General features: G+C 45.4%; 1 protein-coding gene across 1 annotated transcript in view; it reads right to left on the reverse strand.

Moving 5' to 3' along the window:
* Positions 1-1787: 1787 nt before the first annotated feature.
* The window catches only part of LOC144684449 (transient receptor potential cation channel subfamily V member 3-like), a 41502-nt gene continuing 29702 nt past the window's right edge, over positions 1788-13587 (reverse strand). The window contains exons 15-20 of the mRNA XM_078548240.1: positions 10813-10886; positions 9994-10159; positions 7237-7303; positions 6072-6340; positions 3125-3261; positions 1788-2003 (exon numbers count right to left, since the gene is read on the reverse strand). Coding sequence (XP_078404366.1) covers positions 1934-2003; positions 3125-3261; positions 6072-6340; positions 7237-7303; positions 9994-10159; positions 10813-10886 — 783 coding nt within the window. The 3' untranslated portion in view covers positions 1788-1933. The remainder of the gene's footprint in view (positions 2004-3124; positions 3262-6071; positions 6341-7236; positions 7304-9993; positions 10160-10812; positions 10887-13587) is intronic.

Here is a 13587-nt window from a genome sequence, read left to right on the forward strand (position 1 = left end):
CATTAATTCTTCAATATCATATTTCTTACTTTAACCAGACGATTTGTATCGTAGCGGCACCAACATCAACTCTGTGCTATATTTCCGTCGGATTGTTCCAAACCTAGAAGTTACAGCGTAGAAACAGTCCAACTGACCCAAGTGTATGGTTCACATGAGCCTCCTCACACTCTTGTTCATCTCACGCTATCCTTTAAAAGGATATATTCACAATACAGTGATAAGCTGTAATGGAACTAACAGAAAACCTAGACATTAAATTTACATTCCCTTCAATGTAGAAGATTAATGGGTGATCTAATCAAGGTGTTTAAGATGATTAAAGGATTTGGTGGGGCAGATAGAGGGGAAACTATTTCCTCTGGTCCGGTAGTCCAGAACGTCAGGAAGCACTTCTTCACACACAGAAGAATGGAATTCTGGAACTCTCGCCCCCAACCCATTGTGGAGGCTGGTTGTCAACTGAAAATTTCAAAACTGAGATTAGTAAATTGTTGATGGATAAGAGGATTAAGGGTAATGGAACCAAGGTGGCTAGGTGGAGTTAAAATACAGATCAGCTATGATTTAATTGAATGGCAGAGCAGGCTTGATGGGCTGAATGGCTTCCTACAAGTTCCTATGTTCCAGCTTTGAACATTTTTCAAAAAATGTATACAGAAAAGTGAACAGGAGGATGGAAAAGGAATCTGAAACACATACCAAGAGGTACCTGAGCTTCATGTGTGGCCCAGGTGTGTGATCGAGGGGTGTGGGCCAGGAATGTTACCCAGGTGTGTGATCCAGGTGTGTGATCTGGGTGTGTGATTCAGGTGTGTGATCCAGGGATGTGGGCCAGGTGCATGATCCAGGGGTGTGGGTCCAGGTGTGTGATCGAGGGGTATGTTCTGGTTGACAGAATGGGGGTAAACTTTAACTTCAGCAATGGGCTGAATTGATTGGTTGCCTGATTTACACTCCACCTGGGGTGAAATGGGCAACGGATTCTCCTCCCATCCAGTCCAGCGCTGCTCCCAAAGTTGTATTTTATTCCCAATATGTGGAATACTATAAACTGACACTTGGGACACACCCCTACCTAAAGTCACCCAAGTGGTGATGTAGATTGTCCTGATATTGTGCCTGTTGAATGAACATTGCAGAAATTGTCCTCTCAGAATGAACAGCAGGCTGATGCTCATCAGTCTTGTAATATTACATGGGACTATGTGTCGGCTGTGGTTTGGTGGATAGCACTTTCACCTCTCAATCAGAAGGTTACGGGTTCATGTCTCATTCATAAGAACATAAGACACTCCAGAGACTTGAGCACAAATCTAGGCTGACATTGAGGGAGTGCTGCACTGTCGCAGGGTCACTACTGAGGGAGTGCAGCAATGTCGCAGGGTCACTACTGAGGGAGTGCTGCACTGTTGGAAGGTCAGTACTGAGGGAGTGCTGCACTGTTGGAAGGTCAGTACTGAGGGAGTGCTGCACTGTTGGAGGGTCAGTACTGAGGGAGTGCTGCACTGTCGGAGGGTCAGTACTGAGGGAGTGCTGCACTGTCAGAGGATCAGTTCTAAGGGAGTGCTGCACTGTTGGAGGTGCTGTCTTTTGAATGAAACATTCAACTGAGGCTCCATCTGCTCTCTCAGGTGAACATAGAAGATCCCATGACACTGTTTCAAAGAAGAGTAGGGGAGGTCTCCCTGGTGTCCTGGCCAATATTTATCCCTCAACTAACATCACTAAAAAGTTGCTTATCTAGTCAGTGCTGTGGGTAAATTTGTTACATTACAACAGTGACTACACGTCAAAAGTACTTTATTGGCTGTAAAGCACTTTGAGATGTCCTGATGCTGTGAAAGGTGCTACAGAAATGCAAGTCTTTTTTTTGTTTTCCTCGGTCACACACACCATCTGGGCAACGTAGGTTTGTGTTGTAGCTCTGTCACTATTCTTCAATTGATTCAATCGTTGTCTTGATGCGAGTGTCCCATTCATTCCAGTTGACCTCATTTAACCTGGTTTGAGTGAATTAAGGAACATGATGTTAAACATGGTGCGCCAGTGTTGCAAACTGGTTGTTTTGATGCCCACGGCTCCCCAGAGGTGCTCAGTCTTGCCTGGGGCAACACTTCCATTGGGCGCTGGCCGACATTCTAGCACCTCACCAAACAGTCACACTTCCATGTCACAGTGAGTACCAGCGGGCCTGTTGATCATAGAGGCCATCACGCCCTCACCTGATATCCAGTTAAGGTGAGTACCAGGTGAGGGCGGCCATTCAGCCCATCATGGAAATTCTACAGTCCTGCTATTCGACTCAATGCTCCCCAAACTTTTTCCCGACTTGACTCCATTTTAATGCCTCTGACTTTGTGTGACCCCAGAATAAAAGCTGGGCTGGGTGGCAGGGTTAGAGAGCTGTTGAGTCGCAATGGGGAGTGCTTGCGGTGGTGGGGTGGGGTTAAAACTGCAGGGATTGCCCCCAACTGAAATGAAGACTCATCTATTTATGAGCTGTGGTTCCAGCAGCAATCAGGCCTCAGAGAACTGGTGATTAAGTCATACCCCCACCGACAGAAAAAACCTGAATATTTAAAGGGACCTCACAGCTGTTAAAACTCAGTCCGAGCTGCACAGCTGTCATTGCTGCCTCGGAGCTCGGGACCCTAAAATCCCGTCCCAGCGAGTTCCCACTGTTCGGGAACCCCTGATCTGGCTGGTGACAGAGGGCTTTTTTTTTCATTACGCCAACACTCATCCCATCCTGTTTTCCACTGACCCCCCCACCCCCGCCATTCCCCAACTTCTTCTAATGGAAACCCATTCATTCCAGGTATGAGCGACTCCTGTGTTTGAAGGAGTGATTGGACAGTGAGGAGGTGCAGGGACTCTGGCTGATCTGATTCCTTTCTAGCCCCTGGCGGCTGATGCTATCTCCCCAGATGCTGTGTTGACTGATACCAGAATTGGGAACCAGGGTTGAATGTCGGATTGTCTGGCCGTAATGATTCAGTACCATGTACTGCAGAGCATTGGTCAAACTCCAGAACTCAAAGCTTGGTTAAAAAAAGAAGTTCTGCCACCAACAGTGTTTCTACAAATTTGTTTTTTTGTGAACGCTTGTGGCAATGATTACCTCAGACACCACCGTTTGTCTTCCTTCCCTTCAGGCGTGATTCCGACAGTCACCTCGGTGAAGCTGTGGCCGTTTTTACATCTGGCCCGTAGCCATTTAGGCAGATTTCTCTCAAAGTGCAGAGTGGTCTCAGCTCTCTGAAAGGATTAGGTCAAGTTACTTTGCATCCATAGTACAGAATCAGACCATTCAGCCCAACTGGTCCATGCTGGTGCTCCATCACGTCTCCTCTACTCTACTTCATCTCACCCTATCAACATATCCTTCTATTTCTTTCTCCCTCGTTTGTCTATCCAGTTTCCCCTTAAATGTAACTATCATTCACTTCACCCATTCCTTATGGTAGCAAGTTCCATGTCCCCAACATTCCCTGGGTAAGGATGTTTTTCCTGAATTCCCAGTGGGATTTATTAGTGACAACTAACATTAATGGCCCCACAAGTGGAAGCAACCCTATTAAACCTGTTCATTATTTAAAGACATCTATCAGGTCACCTGAATCTTCTCTTTTCGAGAGGGAAGAGCCCCAGCCTGTTCAGTCTCTTCTTTTGATTATTTCATGGGATTGTGGGCGTTGTTGGCCATTAAGGCCTGCATTTGTTGCCCATGCGTCATTGGTTGCCTGCCATTGCTTTCTAAACCAATCGGGAAGCACACAGACCACGTTGTTATCCGATTGGATAATTCATAGACAATGAAAAAGTAACACACATAATTCTCTTCTTTCTAAGCGCCCTCAATTTCTCCTTGGTTTCTCTCAGCAGATTCCAGGAAACTCCAGGACATTCCTTGAGGTTTGACGATCCGAATGATCACCCAGGAGGGATCTGGAGGAGGGGCAGGATCAACCAATGCCCATCACTGGGAGTTACTCGTATAGTAAACTATCGTCCACTTGTCACATTTATTGCTCCAAAGCGCAGGCTAACTCTCTTGTACAATGTGGAAAGTTAGCCAGGTACATCCTGTACACAAAAAGCAGGAAAACTCCAACCCGGCCAATTATCGCCCCATCAGTCTACTCTCAATCATCAGTAAAGTAATGGAAGGAGTCACCAACAGTGCCATCAAGTGACACTTACTTAGCAACAACCTGCTCACTGATGCCCAGTTTGGGTTTCGCCAGGGTCATTCAGCTTCTGACCTCATTACAGCCTGGGTTCAAACATGGACAAAAGAGCTGAACTCCCAAGATGAGGTGAGACTGACTGCCCTTGACACCAAGGCAGCATTTGATCGAGTGTGGCATCAAGGAGCCCCAGCAAAACTGGGGTCAATGGGAATCAGGGGAAAACTCTCCACTGGTTGGAGTCATGCCTGGCAGAAAGGAAGATTGTTGTGGTTATTGGAGGTCAGTAATCTCAGCTCCAGGACATCACTGCAGGAGTTCCTCAGGATAGTGTCCTCGGCCCAACCATCTTCAGCTGATTCATCAGTGACCTTCCTTCCATCATAAGGTCAGAAGTGGGGATGTTCGCTGATGATTGCGCAAAGTTCAGCACCATTTGTGACTCCTCAGACACTGAAGCAGTCCATGTCCAAATGCAGCAAGACCTGGATAATATCCAGGCTTGGGCTGACAAGTGGCAAGTAACAATCGCGCCATACAAGTTTCAGGCAATGACCATATCCAACGAGAGCGAATCCAACCATCTCCCCATGATATTCAATGGCATTACCATTGCTGAATTCCCCACTATCAACATCCTGGGGGTTACCATTGACCAGGAACTGAACTGGACTAACCATATAAATACTGTGGCTACAAGAGCAGGTCAGAGGCTAGGAATCCTGCAGCAAGTAATTCACCCCATCACACCCTAAAGCCTGTCCACCATCTACAAGGCACAAGTCAGGAATGTGATGGAATACTCTCCACTTGCCTGGATGAGTGCAGCTCCAACAACACTCAAGAAACTTGACACCATCCAGGACAAAGCAGCCGCTTGATTGGCATCCCCAAAACAGTCACGCCCTCCACCACCAGTGCACAGTAGCAGCAGTGTGCACCATCTACAAGATGCACTGCAGAAACTCACCAAGGCTCCTTAGGCAGCACCTTCCAAACTGACGACCACTAACATCTAGGACAAGGGCAGCAGATGGATGGGAACACCATCACCTGGAAGTTTCCCTCCAAGCCACTCACCATCCTGACTTGGAAATATATCGCCGTTCCTTCACTGGGTCAAAACCCTGGAACTCCCTCTCTAACAGCACTATGGGTGTACCTACACCACATAGACTGCAGCGGTTCAAGAAGGCAGCTCACCACCACTTTCTCAAGGGCAATTAGGGATGGGCAATAAATGCTGGCCCAGCCAGTGAAGCCCACATCCCACGAATGAATTAAAAAAATCAGGGGGTTGGGCTCCTGCACATGGTTCTAGATACAGGATACAGGTGACCAAAAATATTAAAAGTTTTGACGGAACAAATGAGGAGAAACTGTTTCCAGTGGTAGGAGGGTAACCAGAGGGACACAGGTTTAAGGTGATTGTCAAGGGAATCACAAGGGAGATAAGGTGAACATTTTTTTTACACAGTGAATTGTTTGATCTGGAATGCGCTGCCTGAAAGGGCAGTGGAAGCAGATTCAAAACTAACTTTCAAAGGAAATTGGATAAATGTTTGAAAAGGAAAAATCTGTCGAGGCATGGGGAAAGAGCAGGACAAGGGGGCTAAGTGGATAGCTCTTTCAAAGAGAGCCGGCACAGGCTGAATGGCCTCATTCTGTGTTGTATCACCCTATGATTCAATGTGAATTCCAAAACTCAAGACACAAAAATGATATTTCTCTGCCTTTTTGGAAAGAGTGTCATAGTAGCACCTACCGAACCACAATCTGAGACCTCTTTATACTACCCACCAACTCTCCCACTCATCCCTTCCCAGCACAGGCACAGTAACGTTATGTGACATGAAACTCTCGGGATTCTCCACCGACCTGCAGCTTCCAGATCTTCTCGCTCTCGCTGGAAATCTTGGTCACCGTCTCTCCCATTAGGGCAATCAGCATGTTCAGGAGCAGGACAAAAGTCAGGATCACGTAAAGCACCAGGAGCATGTGGAAAAAGATGGGGAATCTGGAGTGCCTCTGGATCCCCAGGTCTCCCAGTCCAATAGTGAGTTTGAAGAGCTCCAGGATCGCAGAGCTGAATCCATTGTAAGGGCAGTCGCTGCCTGGTGGACATTCCTCAATCAGTGAGGCAATTGCTATTGGAGAAAGCAAAGCATTAAGGTGAAGGGGAAGGGAAGGGAAGGAAGGAGATTTACATTTTTATAGCGCCTTTCACAACCTCAGGACGACCAAAAATGCCTTACAGTCAATTAAGCACTTTTGAAGTGTATTTATTGTTTGTAATGTAGGAAACACAGCAGCCAATTTGCACTCAGCAAGATCCCACAAACAGCAATGTAATTATGACCAGATAATCTGTTTTTGTGATGTTGATTGAGGGACACAGGGGAGAGCAGCCCTACCCTTCTTCAAATAGTAGTCATAGGATCTTTTACAATGGCCTCAAAGAGCAGACAGAACCTCAGTTTAATGTCTAATCAAAAAGGCACCTCTGACACTGCAGAGCTCCCTCAGTACTGCACTGGGACAGTCAGCCAGGATTATGTGCCCAAATCTCTCAAGCAGGACTTGAACCCATGACGTGTGACTCAGAGATGAGATGTTGCTACCCACTAAGCCACGGTTGAAAGAGCACTGTACCATATATACTAGTGTACAAGCTCACCTCAAAACTCTACCAGAAAATTTAAGACTAATGTGAACATACAAAAATAATGGGCAGGGAGATAAACAGCTGGTCCATTAAACCTGCTCCAACACCAAGATTTCCAGAGCTTCATAACTAAACATTCCCTCTCTCCCTGCCTCCTGTCTCTCCCCCTCCATCCCCTGCCCCCCATTCCTGCAGCTGGGAAAGGCAGAAAAAAACCTCGGGGAAACCCAGCCAATTTGGGGAAATATTACTCTGGGGTAAAACCCTCTCTGAACACCACAGGCAATTGGAATCAGGCCAGGAGATCACACAAACCAAGAGTTCTCCATAAAAACACTGACCAGCCAAGTGCATAAATATTTATAGAACCAGCCTTACCTGCTGCGAATCCCACGATGAAAACTGCATAAATTAATAGGAATCGCAGGATATCCTGCAGAATAATCTGTTGAAAGACAGTTAGAAGGATTGTTCATGAATTGAATTTGGTTGTGTGGCCAAGCTCATTTCAGTTAAACCATAAACTCAGGATAGATAACCAGGAGGTGATGTGTTACAGCTCACTCAGGGAGTCCCAATTGCTGTGGCAACACACACTTTTCCAATGCATGTAGTAGTCTGAAGCTATGGACAGTGACGGTGGAGGCTGCAATGTTCTTTCCATCACATGGCTGACCAGGAATCTCCCCCGCTCTTACCGCCTGTCATTGGCGTGCGCTGGAAGAATTTACAAGTTGATATGCAACCTGTTTGGCTGCATTATGAACGCAGCTTGCTTGACCTTCAAGCCCTGGAGCGGTCCTCAAACCCAAAGCTTCTGGCCCAGAGACAGGGCACTACCCACTGCTCCACAAGACCTCCTAGATTACTGGCTACCTATAGTTATATACAGTGAGAATCTTATTCAGCCAAATACAACTTTTTATTGTGCTTTATCATGTGCTCAGGGTGACCTAAGAGGCTTCATATACCTTCAAAGTGAGGTCACTGGCAAATTTGTGCACAGGAAGATTCCACAAAGGAAGAAACTTGCATTTCTGTAGTATCCTTCATCACCTCAGGACATCCCAATGCCTTTTTAGAGCCAATTGAGTACTTCTTGAAGTGTATGCACTGCTGTAATTTAGGAAACATGGCAGCCAATTTGTACACAGCAAGCTCCCACAAACAGCATTGCGATAAAGGCCAGATAACTGATTTTTAGTGATGTTGATTAAGTAAGAAGTAGCAGCCAGGACAGCCGGAAGAACTCCCCTGTTCATCCTAAATTAGTACCATGGCATCTTTTACATCCACCACACCATTGGAACAGGATATCGGAGCCAAAGAATCCAACCTGAAACTCTGCACATCGGAACATAGGAACAGGAGGAGGTCATTCAGCCCCTCAAGCCTGCTCTGTCATGCAATGATGTTATGGTTGATCCGTGTCCTAACTCCATCCACCCACCTTGGCTGCATATGTCTTAATATCTTTGACTAGCAAAAATTCTATCGATCCCAGGCATAAAATGATTAATTGAACCCCAGAATCTACTGCTTTCTGTAGTACAGAGTTCCACACTTCTACCATCCTTTGTGTGAAGAAGTGTTTCATAACCTCTCACCTGAATGGCCTGGCTCTGATTTTAAGATTCTATCCCCTTGATCCTAGACTCACCCCCACCAGTGAGAAATGTTTCTCTCTATCCACCCTATCAACTCCTGTCAAAATCCCAAAAGCCACGCCAAATATTGATCTAGAACTAACAATATTGAGGGAATCAAGAGATTTGGGAATAGGGTGGGACACTGAAGTCGATATGAATCAGCCATGAACTTATTGAATATTGTTGAAAAAATGCATGCAGACAGAAAGAGCGTGTACATACATTGCACTGTTTCAGCTAAACAAAATAAGTGACAGCCATTTGTTAGTTCATTACTCAGGGCAATGCCCTGAGCAATCAGAGACTAGTTGCCTGGTTTAAATTTCAAACAACACTTGACAGTTAATTGTCAGTCACCATGCATTCTCCATGGCAAGCCTCTATCAATCAGAGTCCACTTGCCAACCAATCGGCCCTCTCTTGTCATACAGCGTACATTGTTGTTCCCTTTACATTTGGTATTCTTGCGAATTGTCCTGATAAGTACAAGACGAAAAGCTTTGACAAAAAAGGTCTCTTTATTCAGCAATATTGAAGTTCTGTACTACCAAACTTATTGAATGGCAGAGCAGATTCGAGAGGCTGAACGTCCTATTCTTGCTCTTATTACCACCTGAAGGTGGATAGAGATAATGTTTTCGTCCCTGTTAGTCTATTTGTCTGGAAGAAGTACATCTCAAAAACTAATGGATGGATTTCAACAAAACTTGGTACACAGATAGAGTACGGCCCAAGGAGGAACTGCTTAGTCTTTGGTGAAGTTGTGGATCCGGTTCTGGATTCTGGAATCTTTTAAAAGATCTGTTTACATTAGGAGATAGGTAAAATTGTTTTTGTTTAGAATATTGTGGGTTGTTTTATTTAGAATATTGGTGATTGTTTTACAATGTTGTGGATTGACTCAGCTGCTGTGGTGAAATTTGTCACAGCTGTCAACATATGAGCAGAGTTTTCAGAGCAGGTTGTTGGATGTGGATTGGCCTGAAGCCTCCTCAGCGAGATGGAAGTTCTTAACAAAGAAATTACTTTTTCAGCTTTGTAGTTACACAGAAGCAACCAAGCAGGGAAAAGCCTCAAGGAAGAACTGCGTGATTGTAATAGTATTGAGTTAACACAGTGTGGCGAAAGTGTACGCTCTACTGAGTAGCTCTTCACTTGTTTCTGATATTGTTATGCTCTTAAATCATGCCTTGGTCTTCTATATTCCAGGGAATATAAAACCAGTTTATGTAATATCTCCTCAAAATCTAACCCTTGGAGTTCTGAGAGCATTCTGATGAATCTACGCTGCACTTCCTCCAAGGTCAACACATACTTCCAATGGAGCAGTGCCCAGAACTGTACACTGTACTCCTGATGTGGGCTAACCAGGGCTTTATATAGGCTGTAGCAATACAACACTGCTCAAAAACAGGGCAAAGCACCATGCGTCCACAACCACAGCGTAAACAAGACTCGATCTCACTGGGAACATTTCTCAACGTACTTTTTTCATCATCACGCAGTAAATTCCAGTCAGTTTGAAGCCTCGTGTGTAATACAAGACGTTGAACCATCCCAGGGCAAGAGCTAGAACGAGCAGTATTTGGGAACCTTCCACATTTGCCCAGCACAAGGTGTTGATGATGATCACGAGAATGGATTGGAGGAAACTGGCAAGAAAAAGCAATTCAAATGTTCATGATCTACATTTATAACCTGCACAGAACACTTGCACAACTATGTCTAGAGCTCTCTCTCAGAAGGAAAGCTGCTGGACTGACTGAGCGTGCTCTGACTCTGGGGTAGTTGGTAAAATTACCAGAGTGGAGATGTGCATTCTTACACAGTGAGTTGTTGTGATCTGGAACCCGCTGCCTGAAAGGATAGAAGAAGCAGATTCAATAATAACTTTAAAAAAAGGAATTGGTTAAATACTTCAGAAGGAGAAAGGGCTATGGGGGAGGAACAGGGGGAGGGGGATTAATTGGCCAGCTCTTTCAAAGAGCTGGCAGAGATATAACGGGCCAAATGGTCCCCCTCTGTGATGTATCATTCTTCGGTGAGGCAGTAACAAAATGTCTTTCTTCTTTTCTCTAATTTTCCCTGTTCTTGTCCTGTGGACCTCATCCTCACTGGTTAACAGCCCCTCTCATGTCTGCTATCCTGCTCTCAATCCCAGCTTCCTCTACCCCCCTCTACCCTACCCTCCAAGGAGCTGAAGGTTGAGCCTGTCCTCTCATTGACCAATTCGCACTCTGACCTCAGACTCTCATTCTTACTGACACCCACACTTCCAATGAGGTTCACTGGCAAGAGAACTTACTACAGAATGTGAAAGAATCCATCCTGTAGCACGGAGTGTAGATTGGAGCGTCTCAAGTATATCATTTCCGCCCCCTGAAAGAAATGGAGAATGGGAATTCATCAGCATTTGCTAGGTTTCTGAGCTCTTCCTGTGACTGATATATCTGCTTCTACGTGCCTCCCCTTCCTGGGGTCTGTGAAAGAAATACTCCCTGTATCTAGTCAACTCAACTCCCCTGCTCATTTCCCATTGACCTGCAAGTTTCCTCCCCTTCAAGAACTTCTCCAATTTCCCTGCAGTGGTCTTGGTGCAGATGTGTTCAATCAGCTCTCCTCAGAGCAGAGAAGGTTAAGAGGTGATTGGATGGAGCTGCTCAAAACCATGAAAGGCTTTGGAATAAATGTGGGGAAACTGCTTCAGTGACAGAAGGATTGGCAACCAGAGGTCACAGATCTAAAGTGACTGGTAACTTTCAAAAGGGAATTGGATAAATACATGAAGGAAATGCAATTGGATGGTAGTGGGAAAAGAGCAGGAGAGTGGGAACAATTGGATAGCTCTTTCAAAGAGATGGCACAGACCTGATGGGCCAAATGGCCTCCTGCTGTCCTGTATTATTCTTGATTCCATGACTACATCTGTCCATAACTCCTGGCGATCTTCTTCATTGAGCCTTGTGCTGAGATTATCTCCTCCCCAATTTATCATGCTCCCATTTTGTTGGTCCAAAGGTTTGGAAAAGGCTCTCCTTGACTTAAATCAGAACAGCAAGTTTTATTTGCTTCAGCAACTGAAAATAGACAGCTGCAAATGAAAGGGACACAGATCTAAATCTCTGTGAGATAGCACTGCTCCACCTTTGCCTCAGCCCACCTGCTGCTGAATCCTCACCTGTGACTTCCTTACTCCAGTCTCGACTCTTCCAACACTCTCCTGGCTGGCTTCCATCTTTCATCGTCTATAAGTGTCAGCTCACCCAAAACTCTGTCGTCCATGTCCCAACTCACGTCAAGCCCCTTGTGCTCACTGGCACGTATTGGCTCCATTTTAAAACTGAAGTTCAATTTTCCAGTTTGGAGTTCTGAAGTAAGAGTCATATTGGACTCGAAATGTTAACTCTGTTTCTCTCTCCACAGATGCTGCTAGACCTGCCGAGCGTTTCCAGCACTTTATGTTTTTATTTTGGATTTCCAGTATCTGCAGTATTTTGTTTTTGAGTCAGTTTCCCAGTCCTTCCATGTCCTCGCCCCTCCCTAACTCTGTAAACACCTCCAGCCCCACAACCCTCCAAGGTCTCTGCGCTCCTCCAATTCTGCTCTCTTGCACATCCCCAACCTGCTTCACTCCACCATTGGCGGCCATGCCTTCCGCTGCCTGGGCCCTAAGCTCTGGAATTTCCTCCCTAAACTTCTCCATCTCTGTCTCGTCCTGTAAAATGCTCTTTAAAATCTGCTGCTTTGACCAAGCTTTTGATTACCTCTCCTAGGTTACCTTGTGTGGATCAGTATCAACTTTTATTTGATAATCACTTATGTGAAACACCCTAGGATGTTTTACTGTGTTAAAGGTGCTATACAATGTAAATTGTTGTTGTATACATCTGGATCCTGGGATTGGAGATTGGGGCCTGCTCATCGGCAAACTGAGCTTGGGTCTGAGCTTAAGCTTGGAACTTTCATGCTGTTTGTATTTAATTTTTTAGTAATAACTTTACGATTCCCACCTAACAGAGGTGGATTTTCTTTCTTGAACGTTCCTTTCACAACTTGTCCTCAAAGTTCTACATCCGATTGAGTGACCTTTGATGTTATTAAAAGTTCCCTGCGCCTGGCTGGCCTTTGACTTTCACTTCAGGAACATATTTAATATCCTCAGTTCCCCTTTGTGTGACTCTGATCTTCCAGTCACTTGTCACATTAACTCTCCAGCACAACTCCACTCTGACCACTCTATCCTCAGCCTCCTACACTGTTCCACTGAATCTCAATGGAGCGCGAGGAACAGCACCTCATCTTTCAATTAGACATGTTAGAACCTTCCAGACTCAACTATTTCAGGTTATAAACACTGCCCCCATTTTATCAGAGAGCAGCTTTGGTGATGATTCTGTTATTGCCCCTAAACCCTGTCCTTTGTTTCTTTGTTTATCCCATTATATCCTCTCCTGTTTCCGTGCGTCATCATCTCTTTTGTCATTTAAAATCTCCTGCCTTCTATCCTATCATGACTTTCTCTTTTTGTTCTCCCACCACACGCCCCAACTTCTCCTGTCTCTGTGCCTAAAAATCTGACAAGTTTTCTAGTTCTGATGGAGGTCAGTGAGCCAAAACATTGACTCAGTTTCTTTCCCCACAGATGCTGCCTGACCTGCAGCGTACTTCCAGCATTTTAATTCTTCTGAAATTTCAGGTTTCCAGCAAATGCACTTTTTCGCTTGGTTTATTTAAAACTTTTGGACACGAGACCAGAAAAGGCTTTCCTTCCCTATCAGCCTCACCAGCATCCCAACAGAGTCCTGACAACTTCCACATGGCCTAGAATCCATAGACTGAATTCAGCACCACATTGGTCAGTTCACTCCAATAGGTCATGGGGTAGTTGGTGTGAGAAATACAAAAAAAATTCATGCTGGTGTGAAAATCAGGCAGTGTAGAGGGAGCTTTACTCTGTATCTAACCCCGTGCTGTACCTGTCCTGGGAATGTTTGATGGGGACAGTGTAGAGGGAGCTTTACTCTGTATCTAACCCCGTGCTGTACCTGTCCTGGGAGTGTTTGATGGGGACAGTGTAGAG

Source organism: Cetorhinus maximus, chromosome 9 (genome assembly GCF_964194155.1).
Source record: "Cetorhinus maximus chromosome 9, sCetMax3.hap1.1, whole genome shotgun sequence".
Lineage (NCBI taxonomy): Eukaryota > Metazoa > Chordata > Chondrichthyes > Lamniformes > Cetorhinidae > Cetorhinus > Cetorhinus maximus.